This window comes from Heterocephalus glaber, unplaced genomic scaffold (assembly GCF_053883595.1).
Source record: "Heterocephalus glaber isolate CG9 unplaced genomic scaffold, H.glaber_assembly_v1.0 deba00001481, whole genome shotgun sequence".
NCBI lineage: Eukaryota > Metazoa > Chordata > Mammalia > Rodentia > Bathyergidae > Heterocephalus > Heterocephalus glaber.
This window is the reverse complement of record NW_028258317.1, coordinates 50,250,199-50,268,010: the sequence shown is the minus strand read 5'-3', so window position 1 is coordinate 50,268,010 and position 17,812 is coordinate 50,250,199. Positions and strand designations below refer to the sequence as shown.

At 43.9% G+C, this 17,812-nt stretch overlaps 1 protein-coding gene across 1 annotated transcript; it reads left to right on the top strand.

The window, feature by feature from the left end:
* Window positions 1-529: 529 nt before the first annotated feature.
* Dmrt3 (doublesex and mab-3 related transcription factor 3) lies at window positions 530-14,671 on the top strand. The gene is made up of 2 exons (XM_004838210.3): window positions 530-1,053; window positions 12,903-14,671. The coding sequence occupies exons 1-2, from the start codon at window positions 603-605 to the stop codon at window positions 13,865-13,867; spliced, it is 1,416 nt and encodes a 471-aa protein (XP_004838267.1). The 5' UTR covers window positions 530-602; the 3' UTR covers window positions 13,868-14,671.
* The last annotated feature ends 3,141 nt before the right edge of the window (window positions 14,672-17,812 follow it).

The window sequence follows — 17,812 nt, the reverse complement described above, 5'->3', positions numbered from 1 at the left end:
GCCGCCGCGGGAAGGTAGCGCGGAGGGCTCGGAGGAGGGGACCGTGAGCGCCCCCGCCAGAGTGGCCCGGCTGCAGGTGGCCGGGAAGGTGAAGTGCAGGAATCCGAGGGGTGCGAAGGAGGAAGGAGTTGGGTGGGGAGAACAGAACACAAGGACCCCAGGGGTGGGGGTAGCGGTGGCGGGAGGAGGGGCTGAGGGAGGGCGGCGGAGAAGGTGCTGGGACAGGCCGGGAGCAGAGGAGCTGCAGACAGTTGGCTCAGACCTTCGTCAGAGCTCTCGTCCGCTCCTGGCGGCCGCCTGCACCTAGGCGGAGGGGAGGTGCGGGCGTGGCTGTGCAGCCAAAGCAACCTCCAACCGAGACCCGGGCGGCTTGAGGTCTGGCGGGGCCCGAAGCGAGGGGGAGAGGCTGGGCGCACTGCAGGAGCTGGAGGGACTGCTGCTGCACCCCGCGCCGGCCCGGGACGCACGCGGCCGCCGGGGCTGCGGGACCCCGCACCTCGCCGCCCGGAGGCCGACCCCCGAACGGGCCCCCAGCTCGGGACTCCAGCGCCCGTTGGCCTCCCTCCGTCGCCGGCCCGCCAACTCGTCCCGGAGCCCTGGGCATGAACGGCTACGGCTCTCCCTACCTCTACATGGGCGGCCCGGTGTCGCAGCCGCCGCGGGCACCTTTGCAGCGTACGCCCAAGTGCGCGCGCTGCCGGAACCACGGAGTGCTGTCCTGGCTCAAGGGCCACAAGCGCTACTGCCGCTTCAAGGACTGCACCTGCGAGAAGTGCATCCTGATCATCGAGCGGCAGCGGGTCATGGCAGCGCAGGTGGCGCTGCGCCGGCAGCAGGCCAACGAGAGCCTGGAGAGCCTCATCCCTGACTCACTGCGCGCTCTGCCCGGTCCCCCACAGCCTGGGGACTCCGCTGCCGGCCCGCAGCCGCCGCCGCCCTCGCAGCCCTCGCAGCCGCCGACGCGCCCCGCCGCCGAGTTGGCCGCGGCCGCCGGGCTACGCTGGGCCTCCGAGCCTCAGCCCGGGGCGCTGCAAGCGCAGCTCTCCAAGCCAGGTAAGGACGAGGCGGGGAGCGCGAGAGCTTGGTCAGGTGCGTCTGCAACGTCCGAGTACCTGCTGTGGCTCTTTCGGGAAGTGATCCTGGCCAGGCCTACTTCCCTGACCCCACCAGACTGGTTCTTACTTTCCTGAGTCCCAGGAAAAGAGAACCACAAGGCTGGACGCTGAGTTGAGACTACCAGGTGCCTTCCCCGGGCCAAAGGGGAACATGTTAAATTCTTTGGGAAAAGAGATCGGGGACAAAACCAAATTTAAACGCACACACAGTCACCTCCCTGGGCCAAGGTTTTCCGGGTAACGCGTTTTGGAGACCTCGCAGTTGCGGTAGGAGTGAGGAAGTGCATGTTAGGAGCCCGGCCCCAGGGCTTGGCTGACTGCGGCCTGGATGCGCTTCTCCGCGTGGCCCAGGGGAATTGGAGAGAGAACAAGTTATCTCCAGCTCCCATGACCCTTTTAGCTGCGTTCCCGGTCCAGTCCCTTGCAGTTTGGTGAAAGAGCCTCATTTACGCACGGTAGTAAAAAAAAGAAGGTCCTGAAAGGCTCCTTTGCCGACATTCCAACCAAGAATCTGGTGCGTCCAGAGTCAGCTTGTTTTGCAGAACTGCTGAGGTCCTTCAATATCATTTCCCAGGCAGTTGTGGTTTCAAGAAATACAAACAAAACTAGACCTACAGTGAGGGAAGCCACTTCTTGAAAGCCCTTTCCCGAGTTGTCGGCAGGCTTGGGCCACAGGCTTCTACCCCCACCCCCACCCCCAGCTTTCTCCTCTTCTTTCCTTTCCCCCCTTTTTCCCTCACATCTTCTACGGTGTTCTAAGGAAAATAGATCTGTTCCCAGGAGCCCTAACCCTAACCCCAGCCCCGCCCCATCCCTTCCATCTTTTCTCTCCTTCAGGCTTCATGATCTTGGCCCTTCAAGTCTCTTGGTCTGTTTCCTCCTGGGAAATCTGTAGCTTCTGTCTTGATCCTGTCCAGCCCAAGGGCTGCTCCCTTGATAGCTCCCAGAATTAAGTGGACTTGGGTTTGATATGTCCCTTTCACTGGAGCACATGTGCAAAGGACATAGAAAAGCCCATCTCCTCAGGGAAAGGGGGTGTGCTGGAATTAGGAGTGGACAGGGCTAGGGCCTTACTCTGAGTAGAATTGAGGGTAGAGCAGCTGCCTACACTACCTCACCCTCAAAAACAGTTCCCCTGGCTTCTGGAGAGAGGTTTTCAGAAGTGCTGGACTGCTGTGTGGAGTTGGTGGTACGGTCCACTTGTAGGATTTGTGGTGAGTTGAGAGTTGGCCTGGGAGGTCAGTTCTGTCGTCCCGTTGCTCAGGGCTGAAGGGCTGAGAACAGCTTCTGTGAGGTCAGGACTGGATGCTTTAAGGACAGAGCCTGCTGAACGTAGGTTTTGTGGGTATTGTACAGTTGTCTCTTTTGTCTCTAAGCATCTCCCATTTATGGATTTGCCTAGAGTAACTAGAGAGGGAAAAAAGAGGGGTTTTGTTTCTTTTTTGGGGGTCACATCTCTCTTAGGTAAGAACAGATAACTTGGAGGTCAGCTGTAGAAGTGATTACATACTACGATCTTAATTGTTTGGTTTCCACTTTCTTTGACCCTGTTTCCCTCAGGACTGGAGCTGGAGTCTGAGTTAATATTAGAGATAGCATTTTTCAGTGGCCACTGTCCCAGGAGCTCCACTGTGATAAGGCATTGTGTTTTGTGGTTCTTGTTCAAGAGGGAATTCCTTTCATATCCTCTGCTCTTCTGATTTTTGAGATAGCCAAAATTCATGGTTTAAAAGAGTCGAAAAACCCACAATTACTTTGGGAGGAGGAGGGATGAAGAGGCCAGGAAGGCAGCAGGAGCTGCAGGACACAAGCTTAGGGGGTGTAAAAAGGGCAAAGGATTTCAACTGAACAGATCCAACCTGGTGCATTCCTACTCTCGCTAGATGTTCAGGGATAGCATTAGCTCTCAAAATTGAAAACAAGTGATTTGCAAGAAGAGGTCAGAGTGATGACTTTAGGGGAGTGAGCTGTCAGGGACCAAGAGCTCTGTTTCCAGCCAATCACGGCATATATCTTGTACATTCATTTACACAACTTTTGTTTTTGTCTTTCAATTGGTTTGGCCATGTAATTCCATGCTTTAAAAAAAAAAAGCCAATCACTAATCAGATGAGGCTGGGGGCAAGAAAAGAACAGGTTTTATTTCCCACTAGGAATATGAACATGCAAGTAGACCTATTCTACATAGTGTATGTAAAGTTCGAGAAAACCTTTAGTTGAGAGTTGCGGTGTGTTGGACCTTTTTTTTTTTTGGCACTATTTTATAATGTATTTTTAACATACCATGAATATTTAGAAGCATATCTGATACTCTAAAGAAGTAACTCACTCCATATAAAGAGTCAGCTAAGCTCTATTTGGATGATAGGTCTACATGTATAAGAAATATTCAGACTTTCAGGAATCTCTAAATACTTGCTGGCCAATCATGTAGATTTACTTCTTTGTGAACTTTGATTTTAAAATGTGGTTGTCCTTTTTCAGAGCCAAGGGCCTGTTTAGTACCTAGCTGTGGAGAGATATTTTTTCTTGGATATGAATGCAGGTGTACCAGCACATGGAGTCTTTTTCCTCTGCAGAAATCTTTGAGAAAAGCACATTCCTTAGGGAAGAATACTTTTGCTAACCCCCTCCTGGAGAAATACCACCAGGTTCAGAGAGCAACATATTAATGCCCAAACAAAGTTTTGACAGCAGAAGAAATCTTTTCCAAATCCTGCTTCAGATTCTTTACGGGAGTGGGGGTTATTTTATCTAATGGTGTAATATGTATTGTGGCTTTTAGGAGAATTTCCCCATTTCCATGACTATGATTTCTAGCTATGGATTTAAGTACTCTTTTGGGGTATAGATTTATCCTACTATTTGATTACCATCTATGACTGACCTAAAATTAATTAGATTTTGATTGAGAACATATTCTAATTTAAGCTTCCTAATGCATACTATGGAATGCATTATTTCTAAATTCCTTTTCACATCTCCTTGTACCCCTTCCCCCATGAAACCATCCCAGGACGTCTTTCAGCAGTTAGTGTGGCTGAATCAGCAGTCTCAGCCAGCCAAGCCAGCCTTTCAAAAATGTAGGCTCCAGAGTTGAGGGAAACTAAGGGTCAGGGCCAAGGTGAGAAACTGCAGGTACATTCCTGAATTGTGCTCCCTTGCCTGCCCCAACCTTTCCTCTGGGGGAGTGTCCTGGGTGCCCTGTGCCGCCAGGATGGGATAGATCAGTGGCTGTACATTCTTCCTAGATCTATATCTGTTATCAAAATAAATATGTGCACAAATTCTTTTAAGTGTTCTTGAAGGAAAATTAAATTGAAAACATAATGTGGTTAGGAATAAACGAGCACGATTAAATAGGAAGGTAGGGTCTCCTTTCAGGTTTATTTCTTCTGAAAGGAGAAACAAGGTAACGAGGGAAAGCAGTTAGGTTTTGAAAATCTGTCTTTATTTTATTTTACCTCTGGCCTCATCATTATGCTTACTCTGGGACTTACAGCTATAGCTTGATTGGGTCTTCCCAGTTTTCTTCCTTAGTTTCAATTTTACTTTATTAATTTCCTGAAAGAGAAGCACCTTCAAGTATGAGAAGTATTATAGGAGTACTTATCCAGGCCAGGAAGGAAAACCTCTGTGGTGATAGGCTGGGAGGAATGAAGAAGCAAGAAAGAATAAAGGTCATCTATGAAATGAATGAAAAAAAGAACTCTGGTTTTAAGACCTATTACTTTGAGGCCAGGGCTTAAAAACCAAAAAACCAACCAGATAAAAAGGAATAAACGGATGATACCACAGTCTCTTTGAAACTGTAGTGGAGCTGGCTGGGGAGTGGGAACCCTAGCCTTGCCGATAGATGCTGGGCTGGAGACTGCTGCTTTGCTGGGCTGTGGGATGAGGTGGGGTAGGATGGGAAACAGCCAGCTCTCCTGAGGAGAAAGGCTGGGGCTGCAGAGACTTTGGGTGTCCCACTCTGCCCTGGGCTGTCCCAGGGCCAGCGCTGCCTCCCTGCCTGTAGGCTCCTGTTGCCCTCTAGGCCTCAGGGGAACCTGGAGTGGCTCCTAGTTCCAAAACTCACCCAGCTCTCTCTGGCTTCCTCCCAAGCTTCCCCTCCCTGTCCATTAATGCCCAGAACCCCCGAGGAGGGGAGTTGCCAAACTTAGCAAAGACCCTGAAAACAGAAAAAAAAAAAAAAAAATAGGATGACAAATATTGTGTGGAACATACTTGCACTAAAAATCCTCCATTATTTATCTGAAGTTCAAATTTAGCTGTGTCCTGTTGTTTTATCCAGCCACCCTGGCCCACAAGGCACCCTGGCCTGGGTCACTAGTCTATCTGCATGGCCAGCTCTTCCAGGAGGGACACTGGGGAGGCTGGGGTCCATCTTGTAGAGCTGAAGACACCGGGTGGCAGGAAAAACCAGAGCACTCCACCCTAGAAAGCAGAGTCCACTGCCCTGGTTGGGGGGATCACCACTCAGCACCCCCTCCAGTTATAAATCTGGTGGATAGCCACACTCTCCACTTACACAACCAACTTTTCTCTTCCCTGATGGATGAACTCCCGGGTTTAAAAGATTACAGTAATCACAGGAGGACAGTGTAAATCGAATCTGATAGCAATAACTTTCAGAGAAGGTCAGGCTCAAGTGAAATGTTACCAAGCAACCGGCATTTTGTTTGCAAAATACAATCAAAGAGCATCGATGAGAAATTCTTTGCTGCAGCTGGTCAGCACTTTCTGCTAACAGCTTTACAGAGAGAAGGGGAGTAAATCTTCATAAATCAGAGTCCCTGGAGGACTTGGAGCCCTTTCTGGAAATGTTGCACTTCTTCCTGACAGGGAGGAAGACCGAGCCCAGTAAAAATCCATTTGCCTGCCTGGCCCCTTGTTCCTGCTTATTGTTTCCTCATTTCTTTCACCTTTTAACCTGTTGCAGTCCCCTTAGCCATTAGCCACCAGGTCCTCAGAGCCCCTTGTGGAGTCCTATGTGGGTCTAATGTGTAGTAGCTTCTGGTCATCACAGGCCTACCACCTGATGATTGTATCATGTTCTGACCTAAGTGTCGAACGTCACCGAATGAGTCACCTCTTTGCCTTCTCAGAAAAGAAGCACTTGAGTAGATAGTTTGTTTTCCATTGTATTATGTAGGTAAACAGCTATTTTTAAACACCACAGTTAAATACCAAATAACAGTAATATGTTGTGAAAAAGAACACTCTGAACATCAGTTGTTTATAGTCTACAATCTCTTACTTACGGTTATTAGGCAGATGTAAATTTACAAAGCTGAACTCACTGTTCTACTTTTTGCCACTGTTATTACTTGTTTGGTTCAGTGTGTATATCTGTAGCACTCACTGTCTTTTTTTTTTTAATACTGGGGATTGAACTCGGGACCTTGTGCTTGCGAGGCAGGCACTGGAACCACTGAGCTAAATCCCAGGCCCTACCCACGGTCTTTTTATGTGAATGTTTATAACAGTACTCCCTCCCTAGAGACACGGTAGTCTGCTTAGCTGCTGGTCTTTGACTTACTTGTGTTTCACTTTAAAATTTGACCAACTGAGCAGATAACTTAGAATTTTGCAAGAGATTAGTTAGCAAATAAACTGTAGGAAGAGGAGATGCCTTGCTTGTGTGCATATAGTCTTACTACAGTACCTGGGTACATAGTTAGGGATTTAAGAGTATTTGTTAAACTAGATGGATAAATGAGTAGCCAGGTGTGTTTTTGTACATGCCAAATAAGCAAGTAGATTTGTAGGTAATTTCTCCTCTACTTCTTGATAAGTGTTCCCTTCTGAGTCAAGAAAGAGATAAAAACTAAATTTTTGCAGGATGTATAAAGTCCACAAAGCTGTAACTATACTTCATTAAGCCCAGCCTTTTTTGTGTCAGTGTCCCCCCAATATACCAATATGATTCTTTCATACATGATTAAACCAGTGTTGTTAACGATTTCTAAAAAGCAAAGCATAACTATTTAATTTCACAAGGTTTTCTCTCCCAGGAAGAAAGGATCTAAAAATCAAAAATTCCTGGTAAACTTTGTATTTCTAGTCATTCCATTTCTTTATCATTCATCGTTTCTATTGTGAGCTAAAGATAACAACAGAAAGTATAAAAGCTCATGAACATTCTGACTGAGCAGTGGTCTCTCCAGAATGCCCCATCTTGCTTTGGCTGTCCTGCCATAGCTATAAAATTGGTGGGCTTTGAGAAGTACACACCAGGCACCTGATCTTTAGAACTGTGTCTCCCAAAGGTCAGATGAACAGATGAGGACGTGACAATCTATGCTTCAAAATGCATGACATTGTTTCAGAAGGGGGAAAACAATCCAGTGATATCTGATTTAGGAAATTCTTTTGTATTCCAATGTTTTGTATTTTCATTCTGCATATTAGATGTATTTTGTTTTGGTAGATATAACTGGATACAATGTATAAAACTCATGATATCATCTAAGTCAGAAAGATTTGTCATATTTGTGTTTTGACCAACATGTTTGTTTCACATATGTGGTAGACTTTCTCAAAATATTTGAAATGAATACATAGTTTTCTTTCTTTTCTTTTCTTTTCTTTTTTTGGTACTAAGGATCAAACTCAGGACCTTGTGCTTTCCAGGCAGGCTTGGTGTCACTGAGCTAAATCTCCGGCCCCATACTTTTCTTTTTTTACTGAACTGCATTTTCATATTAAAAAAAAAACAAAGAAAGTTAGATTTTGCAAACTGTAATTATGGATAGGAAGTCACTTTTATGTGTGTGCTGTTTCTCTCCTTAGTTAAAAAAGTTTTGTAACAAAAACAAAAACAAAAACTAGTCTTATAGTTATGGTATGTATATTTTGAAGTTATTCATAGAAAAATTTTCCTTTTTAATTGAATATCTGCTTCTTTTAGAAACCTTTACACTACTGAAAAGTTTATTTTAGAGATGGCTATAAGTATTTCTGTATCATGAAACATGAAATTAAAGCATGGATATTTGTAAGATTTAATATATATTAAGATGTTTGTATTAGAAATAACACATCCTATCATCTTTAATTACTGGTTTGTAATATCAGATAAAATTGCTTTCTTTCCTCTTTGACTAGTAATTTTGGCTTTCTGTACTTATATACTAGGGTTAAAAATTATCAGTTGAAATATACTATTACTCCTTATGCTCTAGGAATTAGGGTCTCGGTTTCCAGAAGAAAGAGGGTAGAGTGTTTCAGAGGTATTTCCTGTTTCATTTTGTTAGTTGGCAGTTTCACATTTCTATATCTAGAAAGGCTTTTGTGTTTTAAACCTTGAATGGTTTGTAAATTTCATTTAGGAAAAAACCTGGAGATGTAAAGAAACACCTGTTATTAAATTACACTTTATCACTGAGCTCAAAACTCACCCTCTGTAATTATTTGTGAAAGTCTGTGTTTATAATAGAATAATTTACAATACATTTGGTTTAGGTATAATAATACAACCAATACTGAATACCGTAGTGCCACTAAATTGCAGGGACCATATACGCTGTCCTTCAGAAATTGCTGTTGGCTGGGGAGTCAGTCTGACCCCTTCAGAGGCCAGCCTGCCTTTGCACCGTTTTGAAGCCCAGCAGCCTTGGGTACTGATGGGGCCTCTGCTCACTCTGCACCTCTTAGTAGGACTTTGTGTGCTGTGCAGGTGCATGAGCCCTGTTCCTGGCTTCTTTCATCGTATTCTCTCTTTCCTTTGAAGACGGCATAAAGAGTGCTGAGCTCAGTTGGTTGGAATGTCTTGAATTTGTGGACTTGATTCCTGACATTCTGTTAGCTTTTCTCACTTTTTAGCCATAGCCTGAACACCTAGATTGTGAGACCAGTCAGCCCCCAAAACCATGGTAAGTACAGATGTTTCAGCACAGTCCCTCACCACTCTTAAGGAGTAACCAGAAGAGCATGGTACACTGGCACGTCCCAGTAGCAGGGGGAAAGGACAGCAAAACAAATGGGAAAATGGCGTTTGCCTCTGGGGCCTCACAGTTGCTGAACAAGATGGCACCCCCTTAAGAGGCCACTGAGGTCTGTTGTACAGAACTTAGGAAAATAGGTACAAAAGTGGGATTTTATAGTCATACTATAATCCTGTCATCCTGTATCCAGTTGATTAGGACAATATCTCTGTTACCACCTTGAAAAAATAGATTCTTATACATGGATTAGTCAGAACATCATTCCTTAATTCTCCTCACAAACCTGCTCTCTGGGCCACTTTCTTCTGGAGCCTGAAGAGGGCTGCGTGCAAGATAAGAGGCCAGTCCTCTGCTCCATTTTGAAACTTCAGCAGCCCTGGGATTGCGAATTTGGTTGACATGTGTCTCCCAAAATGTTTCCAGTGTTTGAAAATTTACCTTTTTATAACACAAAGTTATTTTAGGTTTGTATATTTATTTTGATAGTAGCTGACTTTTGAGGTTTCTAGCTGTTCTGATAGAACATTGATTTCCGTGAAGCATCCGTCATTTTCCCTTGTTTAAAAAAAAATCTTGGGCCAGGGATTTAGCTCAGTGGTTCCGCCGCCTGCCTTGCAAGCGCAAGGACCCAAGTTCGATCCACGGTACCAAAAATAAATAAATAAAAATCTTATCCTCTCCTATATTTGTGTGACACTGTCATATTATTTTTGGTATGTGGATAAAAATTCACCATTTTAGCATTAAAAATTAAGCAGTAAGTACATTCACAATGTCCTACGACCATAGCACTATCCATCTCCAGTAATTATTCATCATCTTAAACTGAAACTTCATATATATTAAACAGTAACCCCCCATAACTCCCATAACTACCATTCTCCTTTTTTTTGGTACCAGAGATCGAACTCGGGACCTTTCGCTTGTGCCCCAGGCGCCGGAACCACTGAGCTAAATCCCCGGCCCTCTTTCTCCTTTTTGTCTCTGTGAATTTGCCCATTCTTGGTATCTGTATAAATGGACTTATACTGTTTGTCTTTTTGTGCCCAGCTTACTACAGTTAGCATATTTTCAAGGTTTATCCACATTGTCCACATATCAAAATTTCATTCTTTTTTGCAGCTGAATGATATTCCATTGTATGTATATACCACATTTTATATACCCATTCATCTGTTGGTGGGTATTTGAGTTGCTTCCACATTTCAGCTATTGTGAATAATGCTGCTAGAATATTGGTGTACAGTGTATGTCATATCTAATGCTTAGCCAATCCTGCCTGGCTGAGTTTGCTTTTTCCCTTGCGTTTACATCTTATTTCCTCAACAAGATAATAATTCCACATGTTAGGCGAGGGCCTTACACTTCCTGATATTTTCCAGCCTTTATTCTCCTTCACTCAGTGTATTGTATATTATAGGGATATAAATACTTGATGGTGATAATGACAAAATAAGCTAAAGTTAAAGAAATATGAAAAGTGTTTTGAGGTATACAGTATTTTGAACATTATGTTGTATCCTTATTTACATAGGGAGAATATTTGAGTTGTTTTCTGAAGCTCCATTAAATGGGGGCCAAAATCCATTTGTGTGCTCATTTCATTTCTTAGTTAACATACTATCACACTGTCTTCTCATTTTCAGTTGTGTAATAATCTGAGTAGCAGCCATGACATATGTATGAGGTCACGGGTGAGGAAAATTTAAATAGGTCTGTCTGATTAAATGTGAACCTATAGAAGTTTTTTGCTGTTGCTTTTATCTTTTGGATCAAGGACAAGGAGTTCAAATACTACAACAAGTGGGAGGTGAAAGCTGGGTCTCCTGTCCTAGGAAGTTGTAAGGGAGGATATGTTGAATTTCTCTTGCAGACATAGGTCTTGGGCTGGGGTATAGCTCAGTGGTGCCACACCTGCCTGGCAAGTGCAAGGTCCTGAGTTTGATTCCTGGTACCCACCCACCCCCAAATAAATAAATAAATAACCAGACATATGTCTTTATCCTAGAGTTGTTATGAAAAGCAAAGATAGCTTTATATATGCGAACTGCAAATGAACCTCATAATGGAAACCTTATATTTTGTATTGAAAAAAGAAGCAGGTTAATTGAAGTTCAAATTTGGGATAAGTATTAATTTGTGTCAGACATTTGATGGAAAGTTACAGTGATGTAATTGTAGAATATTTTATAACATTTCCTTATGTTGGGCACGTATTTATTGCTTTGTGAGGAACAAAACTTTGCTTTTCAGTTATACCTAAGATATATGCCATATCAGAAGAATGTTCCTGAATGGGCCTTTGTTTAAGGCTTTTAAAGTAAACAACAACAAACATGAGGAGATGGTTTAAACTAGACTTGCTTTGATGAAATTTCATCGGCTGGCTATCTGTACATAATCAGGTGTGCACACAGAGAGGGTGACAATGGGGCTATTCAGGCAGGGTGTAGGGACACAGGCAAACAGATTGTTCATCACCTGACAACTGACTGGGCCATTAAGAATGCCTGCATTCTTACTAATACTTTTTTTTAAAAGAGAAAGCATAAAAATCTATTTTCATATAGCTTGCTAGTAAAAAAAAAATGATTCCCTTATAAATATCTGTTAGAATTTACTACTATAAAACAAACCACTCTCACCCACACCTTTCTGCCTGCTTAGTATTGCAATACTAGTCTTTTCAGTGATACTGTTTTATGGCAAAATGTCAAATTTAAAACTGGTTTTTTTCATAGCAAAGCTCAGCTTTATTTGGGAAGCTTTTTTTGTTTTTTAAAGTTCAGTAATTTCAGTGATATAATATTCTTTTTTTTTTTTTTGGTACCAGGGATCGAACTCAGGTTCTTGTGCTTGCGGGGCAGGCACTGGAACCACTGAGCTAAATCCCTGGCCCTTGGGAAGCTTTTTCTTCTTTTCATATAATTCAAAAAGCAATCTTTAAGGCCTTTCCATGAACTTTACTGATAGTTCATGCAAGCATGTGTATGTCTTGCCATTCGTGGTGCTAAGCTGTGGACGTCTCCTTTCATTGATGGAGAGTGATTTCTGGGTAGTTTCAGAAACCCTTTCCACCCATTTCCTTTCTCCTCACCAACACCCTGTCCTGCCGTCACAATTCACAGCTGATTTTGCTTGCCCTCTAGTGCAAATCACAGGCAACTGAGTTTACCAGGTGCTAAGCGGGTTTTTATGAAAGATTTCAACTGGCTTTCACTCTGGTTGTACATAGCAACCTGATAAAACGGACTGTCTGGTTCATGAGACATACTTAATACAAAATTAGCCTATGGAAAAGCGTATTTCAAGTACTAAAATTTCCTGTGGATACTAAAATTTTCCTGTGGAGGTATGGGTTGTGCACCAACCAATGATGTTTTTGATCTGCAAAGGAACACTTCATCTACAGAAGAGAAGCTGGTAGACAAGCCAGAGGTCATTTCCCCATTTTCCTTGGGCTGTATTTTTTCTGGGGAGCCTTGCAGAGGTGCCCATGTTGGTGCTGCATGGCGATTGTCACTGCTGTCAAAGCCAGGTCTTCTGTGGCTATAGGACTGTAGCAATTCTGTGCGTAAGGCAAACAGCCTTGCTTGTAGCATTCTGAGAAACGACTCTGATTTCTAAGATCTTAATTTACAGGGCTCCCCCCCCCTTTTTTTTTTGCTATTTGCCAGTGACATAGTTTGGATTTCTGTTTTCAGGCAGGCAGTATGTGATAACCCACTGAGATGCATTTCCTCTTCCAAGAAGCTTGTGTACAGTTTCCTTCTGAGCATATCGGTTCCTCTTTATGCACACCAAGAAAAGAGTAACCCAGCTGTTTTCTTATTTTCAGATTTGACTGAAGAACACCTTGGGGATGGCGGCTCAGCAGACAGTACAGAGGCCTTCAGTGACAAAGATACTGACCAGAGGAGCTCCCCAGATGTGGCCAAAAATAAGAGCTGCTTCACTCCCGAAAGTCCTGAGATAGTGTCTGTGGATGAAGGGGGGTTTGTTGCCCAGAAAAACGGAGGCAACCCTGAGAGCCACCCAGGGAGCCCCAAGTACAACGCGGAACAGAATCACCTCCTGATCGAGGGCCCGTCGGGGACGGTCTCCCTGCCCTTCAGCCTGAAAGCCAACAGACCGCCCCTAGAAGTGTTAAAAAAAATTTTCCCCAACCAGAAGCCCACGGTGCTCGAGCTCATCCTGAAGGGCTGCGGGGGGGACCTGGTGAGCGCCGTGGAAGTCCTTCTGTCCAGCCGCTCCTCAGTGGGCGGGGCCGAGCGAACTTCTGCAGAAGCCGAGAGCCTCATGCTGCCCTCGAACGGGCACATCTTCGAACACACCTTGAGCTCCTACCCCATCTCCTCGTCCAAGTGGTCTGTGGGCTCTGCCTTCCGAGTCCCAGACACGTTGAGGTTTTCTGCGGACTCCAGTAATGTCGTCCCCAACCCCTTGGCTGTGCCTCTGCAGCACCCCTTCCCCCAGCCGCCCCGGTACCCACTGATGCTGAGGAATACTTTGGCCAGAAACCAGTCCAGCCCCTTTTTGCCCAACGACGTCACCCTGTGGAACACCATGACCCTGCAGCAGCAGTACCAGCTGAGGTCCCAGTACGTCAGTCCCTTCCCCAGTAACTCCACCAGCGTCTTCAGAAGTTCGCCTGTCCTACCCACTCGAGCCACAGAGGACCCTCGGATCTCCATCCCCGAGGACGGGTGTCAAATTGTAACAAAGCAGTCCATTTACACGGAGGACGACTATGATGAGAGGTCTGACTCTTCAGACTCTAGAATACTCAACACATCATCTTAAAGTGGAACCTAAAGGGTGGTGACCAGGTGACACTTTCTGTGCATTCGAACCCTGGGGCACCCCAGGAGACACCATGTCTAGTGTACCCCTTTCCTTCTGTTTGACAAAGTGACTGTGCTTGATATTCTATACATTAGCAATAAAAGCATAACTTATTTAATTTCTTGCACTTCATTGGAAAATGCCAAATAGCTCTGCTCTGTGGCTTTAGTGCTGAATGTTTATTGTAAAAGAGAGTCTAATGCTAAGAATAGTCTTGGGAAGGCTGGGTTCATGGGAGATTTGCTTGGGGATGTAAAACTGATGGTCAGCCTTGGTCCTAAACTCAGCCTGGAATGTTAAGTAAAATAGTATACTTGAACGAGATTTTGTAAAAGGGGATTCCTCAGGATATGTGAACCCTAAAGGAAGTGGTTTGGTGGCAAATGGACTATAAACAGGGACGTTATATTTGTATGCTAAAAAAAATCCTTCTTGCATTTTAAAGAGAGACTGCACTTCAGAATTTAAGAATAGAGTGAACTGCTCAGGCTTGGACAGTTTTCAGAGACAAACTCATTAAGAATTATTCTTTTCACATGGCTGAATTGAAACACGTGTAACGTCAATGTAAAACCAATCACAGCTGTGAACTGCATGAAATGTATTGTGAAATGAACACAAAATTAAGCTTGTCAGGTTAATGTAGCATGCTAAGGACTCTAGGAAAAATAAACTAAGGAGATGATCTTGGTTTATGTCATTTCTGCTTGTAGAAAGAGGCTCTAAAAATAGAAACTTGATATAAAAAGCTACTTACTAAGGGCCAGGGATGTTGCTCAGCAGCACAGTGCCTGGCTGGCAAGTGCAAGGTCCTGAGTACAATGCCCAGTACCAAAAGAAAAGAAAAACTACTTACTAATGCATGGGTCAGAAACCAAGATAATAGTTAAATGATGCCCTAAATGAGACATTTCTTAAGAAATATGAATGGCAGTTTTAGAGCTGCAGTCAGAAAACTGAAAATTGTTCAAGAATAGAGTTAATTAATTTCCCTTGTTCATCCATTCATTTCTTCAACACATACTTAGAGAGTGCCTACTAGGTGTAAGAGAATGTGCTATCTGTACTATTGCTCAAGTTACCCATGGGTCCAAGAAAGGTAGAGATTACAGTGGAGAATCCCATTAAAAAGAGTAAAAATGAAAAACTATCAAAAATGTATAGTTGAGTGTGGGAAGGAAGTAATATGCTGAGCACCAAACCTGCTGTGGAAAGTACTCAATACATGACCACTCTTGGTTCAGCAACTTTGCATCCAGTGTAAAACAGATGGGAATTTCCTCATTCTCACTTGGAGAAGATGCCATTCTAGTTTCAGGCAGAATATTGAGGGCTTCCCCCTCCTTTTAAAAGTACCCTGGAGGGCACTGTATGTGCCAATATTCCCTTTTGGCTCTTTTTAGAGAGAATTTTCAAGCAGTAATATTCAGTGGTGCCCACACCAGCCACTTCTTTGACTTGCTGTTTCCATTCCTCCAAAGTGCTTGAAAGACAGGATGACTGCTTAGGTCAGACAATCAGTTCGTGAATGTGGAAGGGAAAGTAAATAAGCAAATGAATAAAAGCCCCTCCAGGACAAGGATTCACGAGAGCTCCCAATGCAACAGTGAGTCTTGGCTCTGGAGCGCACTCAGCCTAAGATGCTCCCAGGCCAGGATGGGTTCCGGGCCAGAGAGAGTCTTATACAAAACAAAACAACCTTCTTGCTTGTTTACTGGGCATTTCTGGAATGAGAAATTTCTGAGGGGGAAAAATTCCTTACATTAGCTGTACTGATATTATTTTATTGACATACTTTCATTCCAAGAATGTTTAAAAGTAAATACAATTTGTTGTTGAGGTTATATGCAAACTTTCATGTTTATATAAGAAAGAAAGAGACTAATTTGCCCCTGGTCTAAAGATACACATTCAGGACAGGTTATGTGGCTGTGATGTGCTAATGTATGGGTCTCCTAGACAAATGTATTTTGAAAGGCATTTTCATCTCCAAAGTTTACCCATATTTACTTAACAAGCAACAGTGATAACCTACCATATGACCCAAACTGCTCCCAAGTCTCCTTCTGGATGTTACTTCTCCAGGATGAATGACCCACATTGGACAAAGCTTGGCCCATAGGTGTTCTTACACCTTAATCTCCCCTTCAGATTGCCACTGTCATTGATTTCTTTTCATGGCAACCAGAAAATCAGAATTATCTGTAAAACAGTTAATTCATGGACTAGTGCAAGTATGTTTGGTTCTCAATAGAATGTTCCTGAAGAAAGAAATGTTGCTTTGGCGGGCTAAGAGTGTTCCGGGTCAGAAGTGAGAAATGTGGCTGTTAGATCCTATGTCCTGCCTCCAGTTTTGCTTTCTTATAAACATCTTGCTGAGACCCTCTTAGGAAAGTGACAAAACTTCTAAATTCTAACTCAGCTCTCAAAGACCAGCCTGGTCCACCATGTAGAGGTCAAGAGAACAGGAATACCCATCTGCCCATGGGTGCTCTGTTACTCTTCTGTGTGAAACTGAGTATCTGCCTGCACACAAAACACAATCACCTGTGTGAGTTCAAGTTCAGTTCCATGGGACACACAGAACTTCTGGGTGCTTGGCTGTACTCTTCCAGTTTTCATCAGGTGATGTTTAACCTGGGAGTCAGCCCAGTCGGATGGAAAACTAATTCATGTTAAAGTATCATGTCTGTCTTTCCTGCTGGTGAGGCTCGGCCAGCTCTTAGTCTCTGTGTAAATGCCTTTTTCACCTGAGGTGCTGTGAATGTGGGGTGGGTTAGTCGTTTCTAGATCATTGTCTCCTAGTGGTTCAGGCATCCAGAGGCTAACTTTCTAGTTAGCCTAGGCTCCCCTTGTTGAGTTCGAATCCCTGGTAGCCTATGCAGTACAATTTTATCATTCTTTCAGGGAATTGGTAAAGTCACTGAGATTAGAGAATGATTTCCTTCCTCATTATGTCCTTCGTTTTCTTCTCAGTTCAATACCAAGTAGGACTGAGGGATATAAACTCATGCTGAGATTTCTGAGTCATGCCCCCATTCCCTCTTTCTTTTATTTGGGAAGGTATTTCCATGTTGTAAGCAGTCTTAGCGCATACCCTAGATCTAGTTCAAATAGCTTTGGTATTAGGGTCAACTATTAGTTTGAATACATGTTTGGGGTCAGAAATGCTGGTTTCTGAATGACCAATGAAACTTCTTGTTGGAAGGGACCAGACAGTGCATAAATCTGCTACTCTTTTCCCCAAGGAGAAGACTAGGACTTTTGGTGGTATGGATCCTTCTAGTTCCATTATTCCCTGTTAACTAGTAACTCTGGAAATAGGTTTTGCCCTGCGGCTTTGAGTTTTAAGAAAGGTCAGCACTCTTGATGGTGGGAGGAAATTAATTTCATAGATGAATTGAGAACCAAGGTGTATATAAATGGCTGTGGTTGAAATGACTAACAGGGCAATGAAGGGGCAAGTACCAGGGAAAAGGGGCAGTGATTCCAGCTGATCGCAAGCTGTTTAGCCAATCAACAGGCTTCTGAGAGCCAAAGAACATTTTAAATTTCTGAAAAGAAATAGATCCAGAGAAAGGGATGAGAAGTGTAGCCATCAGATACTAAGGGATTGCTCAGTAGGGGTGCCACTTCCGAGGGTCCCATCTTGTCCTGTGGGTGGATTGGGCCAGAGGTGGTGGGAGGAGGCATCCCAGGAACACTTGTTGGGTGCCCAGAAAACAGGCTCTGACTGCATTTGTACTGACAAATTTGAAAAACGAACCTGATTTCAACTGCATACTGTTTCAGTGATTCATTCTTTATATGTGCATTTACTCAGCAGAAGAGAGTGGAAAATAAGATGGATGCTAAATTTATATGTTAATTTTAATATTGAAGCTATCCTATATTTGAAGAATA

What these genes read in the sequence shown, in the direction of transcription:
- Dmrt3 (XM_004838210.3), top strand. Translation starts at nt 603, where the DNA reads ATGAACGGCTACGGCTCTCCCTACCTCTACATGGGCGGCCCGGTGTCG. An exon ending in AGCGCAGCTCTCCAAGCCAG is followed by an intron (nt 1,054 to 12,902) that starts GTAAGGACGAGG and finishes TCTTATTTTCAG; the next exon opens with ATTTGACTGAAGAACACCTT.